This window comes from Salvelinus fontinalis, chromosome 6, assembly GCF_029448725.1.
Source record: "Salvelinus fontinalis isolate EN_2023a chromosome 6, ASM2944872v1, whole genome shotgun sequence".
NCBI classification, from domain to species: Eukaryota; Metazoa; Chordata; class Actinopteri; order Salmoniformes; family Salmonidae; genus Salvelinus; species Salvelinus fontinalis.
The window spans coordinates 26,400,091-26,421,846 of NC_074670.1; the positions used below are offsets into that span (position 1 = coordinate 26,400,091).

At 42.5% G+C, this 21,756-nt stretch overlaps 1 protein-coding gene across 3 annotated transcripts in view; it reads left to right on the forward strand.

Annotated features, from left to right (window-relative positions):
- LOC129857480 (raftlin-like) overlaps positions 1–21,756 on the forward strand; it is a 70,863-nt gene that overhangs the window by 20,607 nt on the left and 28,500 nt on the right. For 2 of the 3 annotated variants that reach the window (XM_055925779.1, XM_055925778.1), the window contains 3 exons: positions 13,999–14,176; positions 18,174–18,282; positions 19,934–20,402. In XM_055925779.1, coding sequence (XP_055781754.1) covers positions 13,999–14,176; positions 18,174–18,282; positions 19,934–20,402 — 756 coding nt within the window. The remainder of the gene's footprint in view (positions 1–13,998; positions 14,177–18,173; positions 18,283–19,933; positions 20,403–21,756) is intronic. The other variant, XM_055925780.1, reaches the window with a different exon arrangement.

Consider the following 21,756-nt stretch of genomic DNA (forward strand, 5'->3'; position numbering starts at 1 on the left):
TACCTCCTGTATCTGAGCCTGTGTCTGAGGCAATATGTTTCAGATTAGCCTTGATTCTACAGGAGGAAATTCCTCTAATTCTGCAAATACTGTTTCCTGTGTCTAAGGGTCTATCTTCTGTGGTGAACAGAACCTCATTTGCTATGTGAAATATGTGTACATACAAATATGTCCCTTCTTCTTCTTGGAGGCAAATAGTCTGTTCATGATTTGGTTTTACTGGCAGCCCAGATATAAACCTGTCTTATTTAGCTTCAGGAGAGTTCTCTTTCTCTCTCTAGAGGTGTGTGGGGATTTCTGAGTGTGGGGTCTGTGTGCATTATGTGTTTGTATATATACTGTAAGAATGTGTGTGTGTGTGTGTGTATGCGTGCGCGTGCTGTGTGTGTTTGAATGCCTGTTTTTACCAACCCCATTTCTATCCTAGCTTCCATCTTCTTCCCGCTAATCTGATACACAATACCCCCTATACGCCCCCTCACAGCTTTATTGGGTCTTATTATCCTGTTGCTCTGATCCAATATGACAGTATTGATTGTGTTGAAATGCAATCTAGGCAAAGATAGCAGAGGAGTAAACAAGCTCAATTTAACCAAACACCTCTGCCCTAGCCTTCACACAACCCAAATGAGGAACAAAGATATTTGTCTGCTGTAAAAAGAGGATATATTGTATCCTCTCATGGCTGTTCTTGGACTTTATAAAGAAGGCAGGCACTGGGTTGTTGCTCACTGTTCAGAGGAAGTGTCCTCATTCTGGAAAATCTTGACCTCACTTCCTGAAAGCTAGGTTTGAACATTTCTGTTTTCAAAGAAGGTCTTGGTTGAAGGTTAATCTCAAGGTGCATGAGGCTTTGGTTTTCTGTGAAAGCTTGAAATTGGAATGACAAGATACAGAATGTACTGAGAGTGTATACATGTGCACACTTAAAATGGCAGATCTGAACATGGACAGTTGTTTTTCATTAATCTTCATTCTCATTCAGTTAGTGGAATTCCAGTTGTCATTCAAAAAGTGTCACTGAATAATTGACATGCACAGCTCGAGACTGCTATGCTACTTACTGGTTATCCTACAGCCATTCTCTCCCATCAACCACTAATGTAGAACTTCAGACATTCTGGAGCTGTTTGAACTCCTCTGAGATGCCGTGTTATGAAAAGTCTGACTTTTCAAAAGCATATTTTTCAGTTATATCTCATTAGATCGATGTAGATATGGAGGGGGGGTGGGGGTGGGGGGGGGGGGGTTCTCTTCAGATTTCTGCTGTGAGAACCAACACAAGACTCCACTGAGAAATTATCAACCCTCAAATAAACCTGAAGGACTAGAGTAGCCTACCCACTGATGACTTATCCTCAGCTATTGACAAACTTGGGAAAATGTTTGCCAAACGGTGTTCATTCAACTCCGTTGGGCTATCTGGGTTCTCTGAAAACCACACCGAAGAAAAGTATCGTATTGACAAAATGTCTTCTCTAAATAGTCATGTCAAGGTTTGAGCACACCTCACCAACACACACTGGTTGCGTGTGCTTTCTCCATGAGCCTGTCTCTCATACTGTGTAAACTGAGTCAATCGTACGTAGCACTAGTCGTCTCTATCTGTTCTCTTTAATAATATATTCATATGTTTTTCAGTCATTCTCCTGCATCTTACTTATTTCATAATTCATGGGAACACGGGTCTTGTCCTTCAAGAATTCAGTACATCGCTTGTGAAGTATGTAGGTATCACAGCGTCAATTATATATATAATAATCCTCTATGTCTATTCTGGTCATTTAGAAACAAAAGATGGAGGTGTTTTGCAGGCGCTGTTGGCAAATAATTCTAATAAAGATCATAGACACATTCCGTAATTATTGCAGATCTGTCACGTATTTCACTCATACGTCTGAGTTGTTAGCGAGGTCCCAGGCATTGTTACCATGGGTTCAATCATTATGCCGGGTAGGTTTCCATGACGATCTACCACCTGTTGTCTGGTGGAGCTCCCATCTGCTGGGAGACTGAGGTGTGAGTACAGGGCTTTCTGTAATGGGAGTTAATGACTACTGAAGAGGGTGTGGATGATTAGAGTATCTGTTTATTCATTTAGGATAGCGTCTCTTGATGTATACCACTGGCTCCTTCAGAGTCTGGGGAATCAGTTAGAGTTTGGGGTCCTCTTGTTTCCCATATGCCTCCCTAACTTTTGTTACGGCAAATGCTAGTGCATCTCTATGGAAAATATGATGAAGAGTAGAGTTATTTATTTATGCTATGAATGAGATGATTCACACCATGTGTGCAGGTGCAGACATGTTTTACAGTGCCGGCTGGACATAGAAGTGGATCATCTACTCTATACAGTTATGAAAACACTTAGTGCCTTCAGAAAGTATTCACACCCCTTGACTTTTTCCACATTTTGTTGTGTTACAGCCGGAATTTAAAATGGACTAAATTGAGATTGTGTGTCACTGGCTTACACACAATACCCCATAATTTCATAGTGGAATTATGTTTTTAGACATTTTTACAAATGAATTAAAAATGAAAAGCTGAAATGTCTTGAGTCAATTAGTATTCAACCCCTTTGTTATGGCAAGTCTAAATAAGTTCAGGAGTAAAATTAGCTTAACAAGTCACAACTTGCATGAACTCACCCTCTCTGTGTAATAATAGCGTTTAACATGCTTTTGAATGACTCATCTCTGTACCCCACACATACAATTATCTGTAAGGTCCCTCAGTCTAGCAGTGAATTTTAAACACAGATTCAACCACAAAGACCAGTAGGTTTTCCAATGCCTCGCAAAGAAAGGCAACTATTGGTAGATGGGTAAAAAAAGGAGACATTGAACATCCCTTTGAGCATGGTGAAGTTATTATACTTTGTATAGTGTATCAATACACCCAGTCACTAGGATATAGGCGTCCTTCCTAACTCAGTTGCTGGAGAGGAAGGAAACCGCTCAGGGATTTCATCATGAGGCCAATGGTGACTTTAAAACAGTTAGAGTTTAATTGCTGTGATAGGAGAAAACTGAGGATGGATCAACAACATTGTAGTACTCAACAATACTAACCTAAATTACAGAGTGAAAAGAAGGAAGTCTGTACAGAAGCAAAATATTCCAAAACATGCATCCTGTTTGCAATAAGACACGAAAGTAAAACAGAATTTTTTGGGGCAATTTCTGAATACAAATCGTTATGTTTGGGGCAAATCCAACAAAACACATCACCGAGTACCACTGTTCACATTTTTAAGCATGGTGGTAGCTGCATCATGTCATGGGTATGCTTGTCATTGGCAATGACGATGGAGATTTTTAGGATAAAAAGTACTGGAGGAAAACCTGGTTTATTCTGCTTTTCAACAGACACTGGGAGACAAATTCACCTTTCAGCAGGACAATAACCTAAAACATAAGCCAAATATACACTGGACTAGCTTACCAAGATGACATTGAATGTTCCTGTGTGGCCTAGTTACAGTTTTGACATAAAGTAGCTTGAAAGTATATGGCAAGTCTTGAAAATGGCTGTCTAGCAATGATCATTCAACAACTTGACAGCTTGAAGACATTTTTAAAGAATAATGTGAAAATATTGTACAATCTAGGTTTGCAAAGCTCTTAGAATTACCCAAGAAGACTCACAGCTGTAATCGCTGCCAAAGGTGATTCTAACATTTATTGACTCAGGGGTGTGTATATTTATGTAAATTAGATTAATGAATTTTATTTTCCATACATTTGCAAACATTTCTAAAAACATGTTCCGCTTTGTCATTATAGGGTGTATATAAATGGGGGAGAAAAAATACATGTAATCCATTATGAACTCAGGCTGTAGCACAACAAAATGTGGAATATTTCAAGAGGTATGAATACTTTCTGAAGGCACAGCATGTGGTTTCTCAAGAGGCCTGCATTTAGCTGAAAAACATGTAACACCTCATTGATAGTTTTACGCTGCCACATTTTATCATCAAACATATTCGAGTTCACAGCCTTTGAGATGGGGCTTGTACTCAGCCCTGAGGTATACCACTACATTGTCTACTACTGCACTGAGGTGTTCTACTCCATTGGGTTATTATTTAAAATGTTGGACCTTTTATTTAACTAGGCTTTATGTATTGAGTTGCAGTTGTGGTGGTTCTCCGTACTCCGTACCAAGGGCACTACATGAGATGTTTAAACTGGTGATCCCAGAGGAATGCCGGGGACCTAGGGCTGTTTGCATGTCATTATCAATGTGGATACCGCCTTCCACCCACGTACAATACAGAAACAGATACACACACACAACCTCCGCCACCCACAGGTACCCAGACAGACCTACCATACAGCCTTGTGGTTTATAATATCTCTCTATATGGAAAGATATGATCCCCATAGTCATAGTGGTGGTGATTTATACATCTAGTACAAACACAGACGGTAGGCATTATAGATGAACCCTGGAGGATAACATAAAAACTATTTCATTTTTCACTAAGACAGATTCCCCATGTTTTCCTAAGAATAAATATTCTCACAACTGGAACTGTGGTCATTGGTATCCCTCCCCAAAACATTCTCATATACTATATTAACCAAGAACAGAAGTAAAGAAGATTATGGACTAGAGAGTAAACAGAAATGCATTTGATGCCAGGAACAAGGTGCCTGTAAATAAGGAATGGAAATCTAGCCTTGTTGAAGGGGTCTACTCCTTATGTTAATCACAAGCTACTTTGTCAAATTCTAATCTCCATATTTTACTATTCTAATTTTGGATCTTCCAATCAATTGGCGTTGAACACTTCTCTTATTCAAGTGTGGCTTCTTTCAATGGAACCCTAATGTCAGAAAATGTTATGGAAATGGACTCAAACCTAAAGGGAGGAAGGAGAAACTCATGTACTGATGTGGAGCCAGACTTGGGTTCAAATAGTATTTGAGATTTTGAGTGTTTACTTGATCCTGCCTGGAGTGCCAGGTGGGCAGGGTTTTCACTTTTGGGATTTTTTTCCGATTGGTTCAATTGCGGCTTTCAATTTGAAAGATTCAGAATACTATTTGAACCCACGTCTGCTGTGATGCACCGCTGAACGTTGTCAATGGACTCATATGGGCATTGATAAACGCCTGCTCATTTAACACTGCTTGTCTCTCAAGAGCTGCCCGTCTCCGAGCAACAGGGCTGTCAACGGATCTACTTTCTCAGAAAACTTGCTTCAGAGACTTCCTGTCAAGAAAATCTGATGGAGGGAGAGACTTAATTCCAGAGAGCCCTTTTTTCCTATTTATAAACCTTTTTACTGGCTGAACAAATTACAGGTAGTTTTCCCTCCATCAAGTCGCCGAGCGCCTTTTCATTTAGCCGTCACAACGTACAGTGTTTAGACATTTAAAGAGGGAGCTTTAAGTTAACTCTGTGCTTTTCAGCTCTTTTATAGGCTTATGTGTGGTTGTGCTGAGACTGAAAGTAGCAGGGGATGCATATGTGCATGGTGATCTACAGATGGACGCTTAAATGCACTGTCTAGACTTCAAAAGTACAATTAAATGAGCATTTTAGCAGTCCTTGTTTGAGACTCACTGCCTAGTCAAACGACACACTAAAGCAAAGCTCTTCATCGATTATGCCTGCTTCGGACGGGTCCAGACTGCCTACTCTTCTCATGACGCAGTCTGTTACGGTGCCACTGTGTAAGCTGTCATAAGACTTGCATAACCTGTAACAACATCTTGCAGGCTAGCAGTGACTCTTCCTCCCTCCGGAACATGACCCCTGGTAGTAGTTCAGTTTGAAATGAACAGAATGTGGTCATCTTCAACACTGTATCTGAGAAGGGAACAGGAGCAGCTTGTCTCCCGGTTATCTCCCACTTCGCCAGAGGTGTGAATGCCTGCGTGTGTGTGTGTGTGCGCGCGTGAGAGAGCAAGCATACATGTGTGTGCGTGTCTGTCTCTTTGTGTGTGTTTGAGAGATTGTGTGCTTACCGGGGTTGCTGTGCCTAAGTCTTAGAGAGTGTGCATTTTTGTTTACCTCTGAGCGAGTGGCGGGCCAATGCACGGCACCAGCAGGCCTCTCACAATGACTCATTAGTTAGGTAATTAAGGCACAAGGCTGTGCCCCCGGGGCTCCACAGTGGAGCACTGTGAGCTAGGACTGCTAATGATACTGTTAGGCTCAGAGCAGAGAGGGATGTAAGGAGAGTATGGTCCATAGGTTCTGCTCTCAACAAAGGAGGGTGGTGGGGGGAAGAAATGGGGGAGAGGTGCGGACAGGGGACCTGCCGACATTTTCATTATGCGTCTATGAAAGCTAATGGCATAGGGCAGGGCCTGGACAGGGGATTCGGGTCCAGAGGTTGTGCTCAGTGGAAAGAAGGGTTCAGGGAGACAGAGTATTTTAATTGGACACAGATGAGGGTATGAGAACTTTGGATACTTACAGTATACTGCAAGGGTGGGTTAACACAGACTTTAAATGTTCTTCTGTGGTCATTTGTAAGGCTTTATGAACTGCCGTAGACCCCGTAGGTATTCCCACAATACACAACCATGTACACCCGTTAGGGGAGAAATAGGGAAGGGGTGGCGGCTATTGTCATTTTGAGCACGGTGCTACATTAGTCATTGTCATATGGATATGGTTTCAGGATATTCTACTCTACAGTATGCATCTCGTTTTGTCATGCAAAACACCACTTCCCATACCCTGATCTCAAAGCAGCTAACTTTTTCAATTGAATGAAATGATACTATAATCTTCAAGTTGTTTGTACATCAGTTTGAATCTGATATTGTCCATAAGCAAAATGAGTTATTAGTGTGGTAGGAAAATATACAGCGCTTTAATTGTGATGAGGGAAAATGATGCTGAACAGCAGATAGCAGGAAGAACGTTTTACTTTTCCCTGAGTCCTAATAGCTAATTTATTCCGGGTCTATTTTTCCCCACTCAAGTTTCATGCAAATCGTGTTGAACCATGTCCCCCAGCGGCGGAGTACCGAGTGTCGGTGGAGCCCACACGCTCAAATCTCTCAGCTTATTAATTTCCTATTTACTCATTTAATTTTTAATACATTGACTGATGGAAGTGCAACAGTCGAGCTTAACGGTGCTTACATGGAACTGATGGTAGAGGGCGAATGAACAATTGAGCCGGTGTCATTATAAGGGATGTCAGAGTCTACACATGTCTTAATGCTGTATGGCAAGTGGGGTGTATGATGCTAATATATTGTAAACATGTCAAAGGATGTCAAAATAGTGACATCTACCCATTGTAGTAGAGTATATTTCACCTGGGCTGACATTAGTTGAATGTCACCTTTGATGACATATACCTCGCATGATATAATTAAGTGATAATGCCCAAGAAGCCAGTGTTTGGAGGATATATTGGCACGGGTGTTAGGCACGAGACGAAGTCAAACACTGGCTTCGAGGGCATAATCACTTTTATACAACGGGTTACCAACATATTAAAATAATGATTGACATTTTCATTAAAAATATATTTTTTTATGATTTTATTCATACAATTTCACCCTTCCACAAGAAATAGTCCTGACACAAAACTAGGGTTGCTACCCAAGCCGGCTGGTCGTTCATTCTATAGGTTCGGTTGCCAGAAATGCGACCCAGTCGTTCAGTCTTTTTGTTCTGTGTCTACGGACGCGACTCAGGAATTCATTCTAAATGTTCCATTGCCATATTGGCTGGCAACGTTCTAATCCCTCGCTTGCTAGCTAGCCAACTACGGCTAATTTACAGTCACGTTAAACAATGCAGCCAGAATAACAACGAAGTAGCTGCATTTTCATTTGTTTAAGCTGTTTAACATTTCTTTAAACTGTGACATTTATTTGGATACAATCATAATAAGGAGCTGATGATGTACGATTTCACCTGGCATAGAAAATGTGCTTTCTCGTCATGACATTGTTGTTCACAGGAGCTCGCCAACAACACAGCTAACACAATCAATTCAAACTGAAGCTGGAAAGACTTCAAACTAGCTGCACTTCGTTTAGTTTGACCTGTTTTTTATTGATAGTTATTTGTATATATCCATAAAAATTATGCTGAGTCATGATTTTGACAGGCTGAGAAAATCTTCCTGTCTGTCTCATCCCGACTCCCAAAATGTTCATTACTATGGGACAGCTGGAGGTCGAATTTGAATATTGAAACAACGTTGCAAATGTTGGAGAGACAGACAGCAAGGTTTATACAAATCTCCGCTGTTGAAATCTAAATGTTAGTCTAAAATAAATGTGAGATAATGTCTTGATGCTTTTTATAGTGGAGATCAAGTTTATAAATTGCCTGGCTGGGCTGATGATACAGCAGATTGCGCAGTCAGATGGAACAGAGTAAATAGGCATTTTAATGTCATAGATTTAGTCAGTGGTAACTGGTGGAATAGACACCGGCTGGAATGCGGTTTATACCAATCAGCATTCAGGATTAGAACCACCGTTGAATAATATGTCACATTTACAGTGCCATCAAAAAGTTACTCATACCCCTTGACTTATTCCACATTGTTGTGTTACAACCTGAATTCAAAATTGATTAAATATTTAACTACACACAATACCCCATAATGACCAAGTAAAAACGTATTTTTATAAATGTTTGCAAATGTATTGAAAATGAAATTCAGAAATATCTAATTTACATAAGTATTCACACCCCAGAGTCAATACATGTTAGAATCACCTTTGGCAGTGATTACAACTGACACATTTTAATAAATGTAGGTTTTGAAACGTATGAATGCGTCATAACCAGCCATAAAATAACGCAATATACTGTATGTCACATCAGGTGTAAATATAAGGGTCATGACAGTGTTACTACAATGTTGTTGATCCATCCTCAATTTTCTCCTTTCACAGCCATTAAACTCTGTAATTGTTTTAAAGTCACCATTGGCCTCATTGTGAAATCCCTGAGTGGTTTCCTTCCTCTCCAGCAACTGAGTTAGGAAGGATGCCTGTATCTTTGTAGTGACTGAGGGTATTGATACACTATCCAAAGTGTAATTAATAACTTCACCATGCTCAAAGGGATATTCAATGTCTGCTTTTTTTCCACAGATCTACCAATAGATGCCCTTGTTTGCCAGGCATTGGAAAACCTCTCTGGTCTATGTGGTTGAATTTGTGTTTGAAATTCACTGCTCGACTGAGGGACCTTACAGATAATTCCACTTTGACATGTTGGGGTATTGTGTGTAGGCTAGTGACACAAAATCTAAATGTAATCCATTTACATTTCAGGCTGTAAGACAACAAAATGTAAAAAAGTCAAGGGGTGTGAATACCCAGGTGGAATATACAGCCTAGGTGAAATACACAGTGCATTCAGAAAGTATTCAGACCCCTTGACTTTTTCCACATTTTGGTACGTTACAGCCTTATTCTAAAATGAATTAATTCGTTTTTCCTCATCAAGCTACACACAATACCCCATAATGACAAAGCAAAAGCAGATTTTTAGAAATGTTTGCAAATTGATAAATAAAAAAACACTGAAATATCACATTTACATAAGTATTCAGACCCTTTACTCAGTACTTTGTTGAAACACCTTTGGCAGCGATTACAGCCTCAAGTCTTCTTGGGTATGATGCAACAAGCTTGGCACACCTGTATTTGGGGAGTTTCTCCCATTCTTCTCTGCAGATCCTCTCAAGCTCTGTCAGGTTGGACGGGGAGCATCGCTGCACAGCTATTTTCAGGTCTCTCCATGTCCGATCGGGTTCAAGTAAAATAAAATAAAATTGTATTTTTCACATTCGCCGAATACAACAGGTGCAGATCTTACCCTGAAATGCTTACCAAGCCATGAGGTCGAAGAAATTGTCTGTAAAGATCTGGCTGGGCCACTCAAGGACATTCAGAGACTTGTCCCGAATCCAATCCTGCGTCGTCTTGGTTGTGTGCTGAGGGTTGTTGTCCTGTTGGAAGGTGAACTTTTGCCCCAGTCTGAGGTCCGGAGAGCTCTGGAGCAGGTTTTCATCAAGGATCTATCTGTACATTGCTCCGTTCATCTTTCCCTCGGTCATAACTTGTTTCCCAATCCATGCCACTGAAAGCATCCCCACAGCATGATTCTGACACCACCATGCTTCACCATAGGGATGGTGCCAGGTTTCCTCCAGACACGACGCTTGGCATTCAGGCCAAAGAGTTCAATCTTGGTTTCATCAGACCAGAGAATCTTGTTTCTCATGGTCTGAGAGTACTTTAGGTGCCTTTTGGCAAACTCCAAGCGGGCTGTCATGTCCCTTTTACTGAGGAGTGGTTTTGTCTGGCCACTCTACCATAAAGGCCTGATTGATGGAGTGCTGCAGAGATGGTTGTCCTTCTGGAAGGTTCTCCCATCTCCACAGAAGAACTCTGGAGCTCTGTCAGAGTGGCCATCAGGTTTTTGGTCACCTCCCCGACCTAGGCCCTTCTCCCTCGATTGCTCAGTTTGGCCTGGCAGCCAGCTCTAGGAAGAGTCTTGGTGGTTCCAAACTTCTTTCATTTAAGAATGATGGATGCCACTGTGTTCATGGGGACCTTCAATGCTGCAGAAATGTTTTGCTACCCTTCCCCAGATCTGTGCCTCAACACAATCCTGTCTTGGCGCTCTATGGACATTTCCTTCGATCTCATGGCATGGTTTTTGCTCTGGAATTCACTGTCAACCGTGGGACCTTATATAGACAGGTGTGTGCCTTTCCAAATCATGTCCAATCAATTTAATTTACCACAGGTGAACTCCAATCAAGTTGTAGAAACATCTCATGGATGATCAATGGAAACAGGATGCACCTGAGCTCAATTTCGAGTCTCCTAGCAAAGGGTCTGAATAATTATGTAAATAAGATTTTTCTGTTCTTTTTTTATAATAAATTTGCTAAAAATTATTTAAATTATTTTTTTCACTTTGTCATTATGGGGTATTTTGTGTAGATTGCTGAGGAATTGTTTTAATTGAATACATTCTAGATTAAGTCAAGGGGTCTGAATACTTTACGAAAGCACTGTATATCACTATAATGTATTGTGTAGTAGGACCAAGATGATTGAGAAGTATTTGAAACTTGTTTGGATCATCATGTTCTTGAGGATGACTTACACACAAGAAAATGTATTCATGTGCACATGTGGTCAATGCCAGGCAGTTGCCATGTAAAGATGATCAACTTAACTAAAAGCTTTTTATTTCTACAAAAATAGGATCCAACAGTTAAACTTATTTTCATCTAATACGGCCTGTGTGTGGACATAACCTGGAGAAGCAGATAATAATGAAAAAACCCCACATTTTGTTTTCTCTTCATTGTTAAATGGGAGTATTTTGTTTGATGACTCTGTGCTAACAGAATTTTTACAGAAAACCAATTCATTGGCTGTCAGCCAGGAGCCTTTTCTTTCATTATTTGTCAAGGTACGATTAATTTTTTTCCCTTCCGTTTATGTAAGTTAATTTATTTTCTGGGTAAACAAAAAAGGGAAAAGAAACTGGCTTCCAATTTGTTGATAACGTTAACCAGACTGCCTCAGTCTGAATATGGGCTTTTCAAACAAGGGCCCTCACGTTTACGATATTAAACGCAAACATTGACATGAGATATACATATACTGCACAGAATCTAATCTGAATTTATCTACTTAAAAAAATGGGTTTCTGTATGGATAACAGGGTCTTATTGCCAAATAAATTTTCTCACCGCGTCACACATTTTTGTGAGACCTCGCATTATCCTGCACTAGGCTTCAAAGGAGATGTTTGAATGATAAATATACATATCGGTTGGCCACAGTAGGAAGGCTTTTGGATTCGATTTCAGGATCAGCTCTAGAGGCAACTTAAGAAGTCCCCTTATGGGTGTGTTTCCATTGGCTCTTAATGAAAAACATATTCCATATTTACTCATCTCAATGGAGTGTTCAGAAAGTAAGCAGAGAGAATTCTAGTCACGTTATTTTATATCCACCATCTCACAGACCCGGCATACATACACAGCACAGAACCAAGCCTCAAGGGAAAGGGTGTGTTGATCACCAAAACAGGAAAATAAAATCACAGGATCACAGAAGGATTAATTACATTTCCAACGGCAGTAGGGCAGAAAAGAAATGATGTTCCACACATTTTGATCGGGTGGCCTATTTCTTTTCTCTGTCATGCCGTTTAGCTCTGGGAGCTCCTGTATTGTGTCGGAGTAGGACAGAGTGTGATTGAGAAAATGTGGGGATATTTTTAGCCAACCAGTTACTGGCCTGAGGGGACAGTGGATTCTTTTGTAGCTGTTTCACAATGAACCTCTGGTTCCATGCCCAGGAGAGACTTCAGATCCTCACTGAATCAGTGTTCATCTCCTCCACAATGCTGCTGTTTCCTGGTTGGCAATACAAGGCTTGCTCCACTGCTCCCCTTTCCTCTATTGTTGTTCTGGTGATATCCTGCAGACTCGGTCCTAGGGCCCCCCGGGTGCACGTTTTGTTTTTTGCCCTAGCACTACAGAGCAGATTCAAATAATCAAAGCTTGATGATGACTTGGTTATTCGGCCCAGGACAGAGTTTGGGAAACCCGATATACTGTACTGTTAGTCACACTATTGTGTTACAGTAGTGTACTCTAGACTGGTAGAACAATTGAGTTGTTATATTAATTCACAGACACTCAGTTAACACAGTGAAATGTATCAACCACAGTAATTGGCAAATAGAAACAGGCACAGTATATCTTTTTGATTTGTAGTTTGACTGGGAAAACACTAACTTCATCATTTCGCTTGAGTGAACCCATGTCTATAGCACCATCACTCTGTTGGATCTATTCAACCACAAATGCTAATGTGAGAGTTACACTAATTTTGTCCTAAGCATTTTCTTGTTGATGATATGAAGTTGTGAGTATTTCTCCATGACCAAATGATCCTTCCCTGACCGCGACCTCTCATATACTTTCCGTTCCGACGTTCCCATGGACTTTACCTTTTTTCTTCCCACTTTAAGCCGCATTGATTCCAATTACCAGCAGTGACATTCCCACAACTTGTTTCAGGTGACAGATTACAACAGACTCAGCACCCCTCCTCTCCTCCTCCTTCCCTCCATCCTGCTCTTTGTCTTGACTGTCTCCCAAGCGGGCCAACTGTTTGGACCTGTTCCCAAGCTGCTTGGATTGTGCTGAGACGACTGGAGACGACTAGGCTTAAAATACACCCCCCCCCCCCCCCCCCCCCCCCTTTCCTTCTCCCCCCACGTCAAAATATCTGGTCACTCAGCGAGTCTACTATCTTGTTAATTCCAAGCGTCTGTCTTCACCACTGCTATTGGGAGGTTAAGCCCTGTCGAGAAGGCATCAAAGCTCTCCTCGGAAAACGGCTCGTATCATAGAGCTAAACAATCAGCTTTGATTGGATTTTTATCCTGTCTTATTAACTCTCAGACCAGGGAGCCAAAGCCAAAGGCATGATGCTAATTGCCAAAACAAACTGAAAATGCTCCGTGGATCAACACTGACATCCGGTCCTGCTTACGTTTGGGTTGTTGTACTGCAGTAAAGTAGTATGACATTCGATAGGGACGTTTTCTGTTAGGCAATTTGGTTGACCTCCCTCCGTATCTCTATTTGACCTGGTCATGGATGAGTTCAACTAGATTCCATTTGAATGTAACCTTTTTGTGAGACTTTTCTTGGTTGTCCATGATAGTTCCCTGTGTATGTTTAAAAGTCCTAAAGAAATCCAAAAGCCGAAACGCTTCGGTTCTACTTTTAATAAAGAAGCTTTTATTTATTGAATTCCATTGTCCTCCAAATGTTGCTGAACCTCCTCTCTGTTTATCACTTTCACCTGAATTTGAGTATCATTCACTGGACTACTACTATAGTCAGTACTATCACTATAACTTCCACTGCCATGACAAAACACCTGAACCAACCACACACATGTTCCTCAGAATCTGTACCTTTTCTCGTTCCCTGTCTTTCAGATGGCTCATCTACACTGTGTCTTTCGTCTGTGCGGGAGCTCCCAGTCCAGCTCCAGGACCTGTACCAGCAGGGCTTCTCCCTAGTTGCCGTTCACCCCTTCATTCATCCCTGTGGTTCCGACGCAGTCAGCCCCCAGCACCAGCTCTACAGGGCCGTGCTGATCCGACTCGATGATGGGTACGAGTACATACACATTGCACTTATTCAGAGCACCTACATTAACACAATTAGCATAAGCCTTATCCAGGGTCAATACATTTGCGTTTATGTAAGGTTTGTAATTACGTAATATGAACAGCAAATACAAATGTATATTACTACATGGATGTAGACATTGGTATTACAGAGGTTGTTTTGGGCTAGCTGTCACAGGGCTGTTGTTTTGGTCGTTAGCAAGCAAATAATCTCTTTCCAAGCTTTTGATGCTCCGGCCAACATGTGGAATGGGCCAAAGTCACAGCTGCCCCCCATGTCTGCCCTCCACCCGGGCACCTGTCAGTGTCGCGAGCCCTGGGTGAGAGTCAGCTTGGATCAGGGCATGGTTTTACTCCAAGTGTATGTGAAGGGCATGGTGGGGTGGTGCTGGTAGTGGTGGTTTCCGGCTGAAGCCCTGTCTGGCTTGCCTCGTGTGCCCCGTGTTCTACCAGCTGGCTGTTATGAAGGACAGCGGTTTCATGCGTGTTAGGCCACATGAAGGTCTGTCTCTGGGAATGACTGCCTGCGTGAAGTAGAATCAGACACTCACTAGTCACTTTCCCCACAGAGAGGTTAGAGGGGCAGCAGTTAAACCTCTCACCCTCCCCTCTTAACAGTGTTTTATGGCCTGGTCTGTTCTCTCTCGTGGATCCAGAGTCCTGGGGTCGGACAGTGACGCCACACTCCATAAATCCCTGGACTCTCCCCTCGCTGAATTATGATCCAGGAATTCATCTCGAGATTCCTAAAATAAATAATTCCGAACATGGAAAGATAATTCCTGCACATTCCTCAGTATATTGGGGTTTAGGCTCCTTGCCCTGTTGTTCTTGTTTGGTGCTTCCTGGTTGCCTAGTGTTGTCTTGAAAGGATCAAACCATTTGGCTGGTACAGGTGGAGGATTTAGTTAGTTGTAAAGCACAACTATCCGTCCACTCAGGTGGCTCTTGCCTTCTTTCTAAAGACAGCCTGTGCCCATTAATGAGCTCCTAGGGTCTAGGGAAATACATCACACCTCTCTCCCACTGTCTTTACACAAAAACCACTCACAAACAAGTTCAAGACACTAATCCTATGCTGGGAGCACATAAATATTGATTTTGTATGAAAAGGGATGGATGAATGGGCAGCAGTATGGTTTTTACACACCGACATGGTTGCCTTCCTCTGAAGAAAAAAAGAGAAGATGAGGAGAGGAATAGAAAGCGGTAGAGAGAGAAAACAAGATCACAGCTGGAGTGTGAACGAGCAGGAGTTAGAAAGAGAGAAAGGGCTGCCATCCTTTGATGGCTCCGGCCAAACCGTCCTGCTTTATCTCAGAGTCTGTCACCGTGGAGACAGCTGCTCACATCAGCACCAGCCCCAGGGGCGGGGGGCGGGGGGGGGGGGGGGATAAAAGAGAAAGAACAAAACAAAAATCAACCAGGTAGCATCTTCCACTCCTATTCCCTTGTCAGTCCCTTGAATCAGGGAGCGAAAACTGCAATGACAGCGCAACCATTCATCACTCTCCCAAAGCAAACAGACCCAAAAGTGTCTTCTTCGCTCTGCAGTGCGCTATGCGTCAGCTGGAGACAGACAGAAGGAGAGACAGACAGAGGGGGAGAGATAGTGTGTGTGAGAGAACCAGAACAAGAACAGCAGCTAGGCTATGCTTAGCAGCAGCTGGATGTGCTGTGTTTAGTATGCACACAATGTCTCTTTGGATACAATCCCAGCCAATTTTCTACAGTATTAGCCTCAATTGTAAAGCCTCAGTGAACAAGGGTATAGCTGCACAGTAGTGTGACATTGCAAAAGCTTCTAGAGCCAGGAATTACACAGGGGCAGGTAGCTTATATAGAGCTGGGAGCCAGTATTGTTCATGTTAAACACTGTCACCTGGAATAACTATTTAGTTTAAGATAATCTCTCAAACTTGTATAATTTCAGCCAGTAGTTTTGAAGTGGCGCTCACGAGCCAAAAGTAGTCCCTTTTTTTTTGTGTACTATGTCATCAAATTGGGTACTACAGTACGTCATTCATTTTGTATGATATGTTATGTCCTGCAAATGTTGTCGATTTTTTTTGCAACTATTTGTTTCAAATCCAATTTATACTATACGTTCCAATTTGTTGTGCTTAAAATCATGGAGTGCATCTTTAAGTAGGCCATAACTTTAAAAGCCTGTTGTCTCTGACTGTGATTTGTCACTGGTGACCGTGGTAACCTGCTCAAATCTGTGGATCAGAGAGAATAGATAGGACCATTTTAATTTTCAAATGTCAACTGTCAAATTTCCCAATGTTCAATTTGGTTGCGGCGTAGAGGGGTTACAGTTCAGCAGGCAGTGTCTGATGGGATATATTCATCATCTATTGGATAATTGTAGAATTCACATGCGCTCTGGGAGAGAGCTGTATGGACCAGAAACCATTAGAGGGGATTCGTCCAAAGAAATTATTCATGACTCTGTGAAAAGCTGACATTAGAAAAAGATGTGCTATATTATTAAAGGCCAGGGATGAAAGATTGCTAAACACAGGTTCGATGGTGGATCCTGACCGAGCCGTTGTCATGGAGATTGTGATTTTTGGAATTGCGATTTTGGCGCCCGATGTGAGGGCTTCTGGGTTTAGAGCTACATTCTGGGTTTCGAAAAACTTAATCACGCCCCACCATATCAAGAATTAAAATAACCATCCCCAGATTCCAAATCCCAGACTGTGCCTTTAATACTCCTGTGGTCCAGGATACAGAACCTTGAGCGGTTGAACCTGACTGACAGTGCAGCTGAATAGATAGCAGCAGCAGTCTGCATAAGGAGTGGGAAGTCCGGCAGACGTACACCCAGGAGGAGGCTGAAGTCAGCCCAGCTGCAGGCTGGAGCCAGACATGCGTTTGACACTTACTCTAGCGGCCTGGCGGTAGACAGCAGATCTATGGGGTTGAATGCAAGTAACCTGTTTTACAACGAGAAAATGGACTGCAGGTGATGGGGCTATTTTTAAAGAAGTCCTTACCTCTAGAGAGGCGATGGGAGACTAGTTATTTTCTCCCACTTTGTCCATTATGGATTTGAGCCCTCCTCAAGTTTACAGATCCAATCTGCTTATCATGATTTCCAATAACAGAACGTGGAAAACAATTAGCAAAATTCCGAGGTTTTCCTTTACATTGGTGCTTCACGGTGCTGTGAATTGCACAGTAAGTTTGCAAAAACCTCTACCTGATTCAGAGCATCCAATGTGCAGATTTTCCTTGACACAGTTTGCTACTGACATTTGATCTGGGATAAGTTGCATTGCATAAAGATGGGGGACTGGCGTGACAGTGATGTCTGACTTCTGTAGGGTGTTGTTGACTGTGAGAGATGACTCAGGTTCCCGCTGTGTTGTGAAGTCCGTGTGACACAGAGAGAGCTAGGCCTGGGCTGCATGTGATAATGTTTAAAGTCTCCTTACACACACAGGTACGTACTGTACATACACACACATGCTGTGGCGAGGGTGGAAGGGTCCCATCCGTGTTGTCAACAGGATGAGAGGTGAAGCAGAGCGATGGAAGCTGGGGCATTGGACTCCTCCAGGGCAAGCAGTGGGATTTCCTCCAGAGAAATTAGAAACATACCGACCCATATAAATAGATTCCATCCACCCATAATACTGATAAGTGGAAAAACAAGACAAGATTTGTATTGCATTGAGTTTCCTATCCCACCCTAATGTGTCCCTTTCAATCCTGATTTGTGTCCACATTAAGTGCTCCTTTTTTTTTGTCATACAGGCCAACAATTACATTAACACGGCTCATAAGTGATTTATTAATAAATTATTTTCATAAATCCATAAATACTTAATTTCCAAGGATTTTTCCTGTGCAACCATTTCAGATATGTATTACAGAATGTGGTGTATGTCTGTATCGTGTATGACTGAAGTGACTGTGGCTGAAATGTGTTGTTCCTCTCTCTCCTGCCGTGTGGGCTGCTACCGCAGGTTGGAGAAAAGCCAGTCGAGCTGTGCTCCCTACCGTCTGCAGCTGGAGCAGTGTCTGTCTACCGACCAGGTGCCCACCCCTGAGCTCATCCAGGGCTATGTCAAGAAGGTGAGCCTCAGATAAGGCCCTGTCACACTACTGAGACGAGCTGAGCCAAGCCAAGTTGCACTGAGCTGGCTTGGTTAGTGGTTAGGCATCCTGTGCTGAAAAGGACATCGATGTGAACGGAAATATTAAGCCTGCACAGTTTTGTTCAGGTGGCATGATAGTGTGAAAAGGGTATAGTGGACTCAGATCACAGACACAACTGGCCAGCCCATAAGTCCTAAAGGCGCTGTGGGCAAAAACTATCTGTTGGGTTTCTTCATTATCTCGACTCGCTTTCCACAGCCAGTAGACGAGACGGTCCGTAGTTTTAATAAAACATTGGGGAGTAGAAATGGGTTATCAAATCAGCCGGCCAGTCGCCTGAGGACCTGAGTTTCATTCTGACCTTCAAACTCTCAGCTCCTGGAGCACTCTCTCTAATATCTGGAAAATAGGAAATATGTAGCCTATGTAGAACTGGAAAATTAAAGTCTTTACAGAGGGCTGCTCTCATTCTGCAGTGAAGACATGTTAGCACTAACCACTCTCAAGCAAGCTGATGGCCATAACCATATCGTATTAGGAGATATCACAGACGTCTATTAAAAGCAAAGAGACTTGTCATTATAAATAGCAATGTAACAGAAACATATGACGCTTACCTGTTTCTCTGACCTGGGCATGTGCATTACACAGTAGTGTGATTTTCCAGTCAATGCGGACCATTTCAAAGGCTATCCATTACCTTCACACCTGAGTCGACCCACATTAACACACACACAGTAGAAATGATCCCTCTCCCTCATTGAACTGGCAACGTTAACCTCAAATGAGATCCAATATTTTTTATTTTCATCTTGGCAATTCCATTTTGCAATTTGTCTGGGAATAAAAATGTGCAAGTTCTGAGTGAACGTTCAATAGATATTAAACAATGGAGCTAGGAAACGATGTGACTGTTTTACAATTTCATTTCATAGAGAATAACCTGTGATATGGCACCCATGCTGATTTGATTTGGATTCTCCTGGTCCCCGGCTGCAGAACGTACTGCCTCTGGCTGGATCTTATGACAGAATGTGAATGGAGAATGGCATCATTAACACTGCTTGACAGTTAACATTTCAATTTCATTTTGATGGAAAATCCCAATATTGACATAAAATGCCAGATGACAATGAAATGGGAAAAGCAATTCTTGATTTGGGATGCTGTCCTGCCAGGGCTGGAGCCATTGCAATCCAATCAACTCTATTTCAATTTGAATGGCTGATGCTGGGAAGAGGGGTGGAGGGAGGGGGAGTGCCTCTATAATTATATGATAATACCAGGTATGGAAACAGTTCCCCTGGAATCCATTTGGTTGATAAAATAGGGAGTAAATGGGGGAAATTCTGGGGGAAAAAATAGCTATGGTTCTTTAATGGTATAACTTAGCAATGTGTGCTTATGTTCTAGGTTGTGTTTCAAGGTTATCACCCATTTTTTAGAAAGTCCATTGAGCACTAGCTACAACTTTGATCTTACTCACGATTAGCCAACGTGATCTTAAATAACAGTCCATCACAACAGAGCATACAGTATGAAAGGTTGGTATTATTAAATTGTATTTGTAAAAGTCAGGTCGTCCACGGATCTCTCTAAGGCGGTTGTTTGCTGTCTGTCTCTCCAGCAGATCCAGGATGCTGCAGACCAGGGGGTCATGTTTGTGGGCTTCATCCAGGAGCCGTGTGGGGTACGAGGTACCCAGACCAGAGAACCAGAGACGCCCTCCCTCTCCCTCCACTCCAGCCCCAGCTCCATGTTAGGCTCCCTGAGCAGCCGAAGCCCCACTAGCCCCCGGACCAATGGAGAACCAGGAGCCCAGGAGCAGGCGATGGACACTGGGGCTGATGAGGGCCAAGTCTCCTTATGTAAGGGTGGGGAGGGGGAGCACCAGACTAGGGACACTGTGGGGAGTGAAACCACTGTCGGGGAAAGCAACCATGATGGGTCCTCTCTTCCCATAACACCATCCACAGAGAGCAAGCAAGATGATGATCAGGATGTTATAGTGGAAGACACACTGACACACAACAATAACAAGACAAACGTCATAGAACTGAAGGAGAAGCCAAGCCGTCACCCTCAGAGAGCCAATGGTGAGTATTGTCAGATTTCCATTCGTTACTATGTAATTGGATTTGTATACAGTATGCCAGGCAAGATTCAACTTGAAACCGCATAAATAGTTCTTCAATTTCCTCAGACTGTGGTGCAGCATAAAGTTGGATTAAATTAGCATATTTCAGCATTTTAGAATACCAGATGGACAGCTCTTCTCTCTCTCTCACACATTCTCTTTCAACCCCAGTTGGAAAACGTGCTCATAAATGTGCATGTGTGTTGAATGCTCCCCTCTGTGCGTGTGTGCCCATACATACTTGGCTCCCTGTAGACACAGCACCCTGGTCCATCTGGACGTCCCTCAAGTGTGTATTGCAGTGAGATAATCCCCCCCCCCCCTACCTCACTTAGCCTCATCCCTCCTCCCCAAACCTCCACAGTCCACACCACAGCATAGCCAACATTGTGTGTGACCATGTGCCAAGTGCCCTTGTCCTCTTCGCTAATGCTCTCTGCTGAAATTGACTCAAAGTCTCAGTTCTGGGTGGCTTTGCCCCCATAATCCTCCTGAACAGCAAAATGTGGAACAGGGAACAGGGTCACAAGCCAACAGTCAGAAGTGAAACTGGGACTTGAAACCGACATGCTCTAAAATAGCATCAAAGAGCATTGAGGTTATTGAAAATAGTGCTGAGAACATTCCTGTGGGATCACAGGTGTGAGAGGAGGAAGTGATGGTATAAAATAAAGACAGATTGGACAAACATCACAATGGTCACTCACATTATTGCCGTTACCTCTTAGAAATTAAGCAGTATGAAGCTAACCACTCTTCAACTAAAAATCACGTTGCAGAGAAAGCTGGCCTACATGTTGGTTTGAGCATGTATTTATTATGAAATGTTAGTCCTGATTAAATCAGTGTTGAGGAGGGTGGATTAGCAGAACAGATGCTGTCATGTTCAACAGTGGTTCTGTACAGTACATATTACCAGTTAGGATTATGGAGCCTGACCTTGTCACTTGGACAGGCATCCATCAGACCAAACTTTAAAAAGGAGACGCATTTGGAATGTTGTAATTGCGTTCATGTGCTCGTTTACTCGTTAGTCGTCAATTTTCTCAAATGATTGGACCACACAAGGTATCGTCTCATAGCAGGTCTGTCATTTTCCATGCGACTGTGGCATGGCAGGTCTCAATAGCCAATACACCATACTGTTTGTGTTATCGCCATCCAACTCTCAGGGCAAGTCAAGGGCGATCCTAAAATATTTGTTTAACTTTGATGCCCCCGATGCTGAAATTGTCGAGTCAGTTGCGTTTTGAAGTGGTCATCATGTGGGAATGATCCGATAGGTATGGACCCTGGATTATCTTTATCTCCAG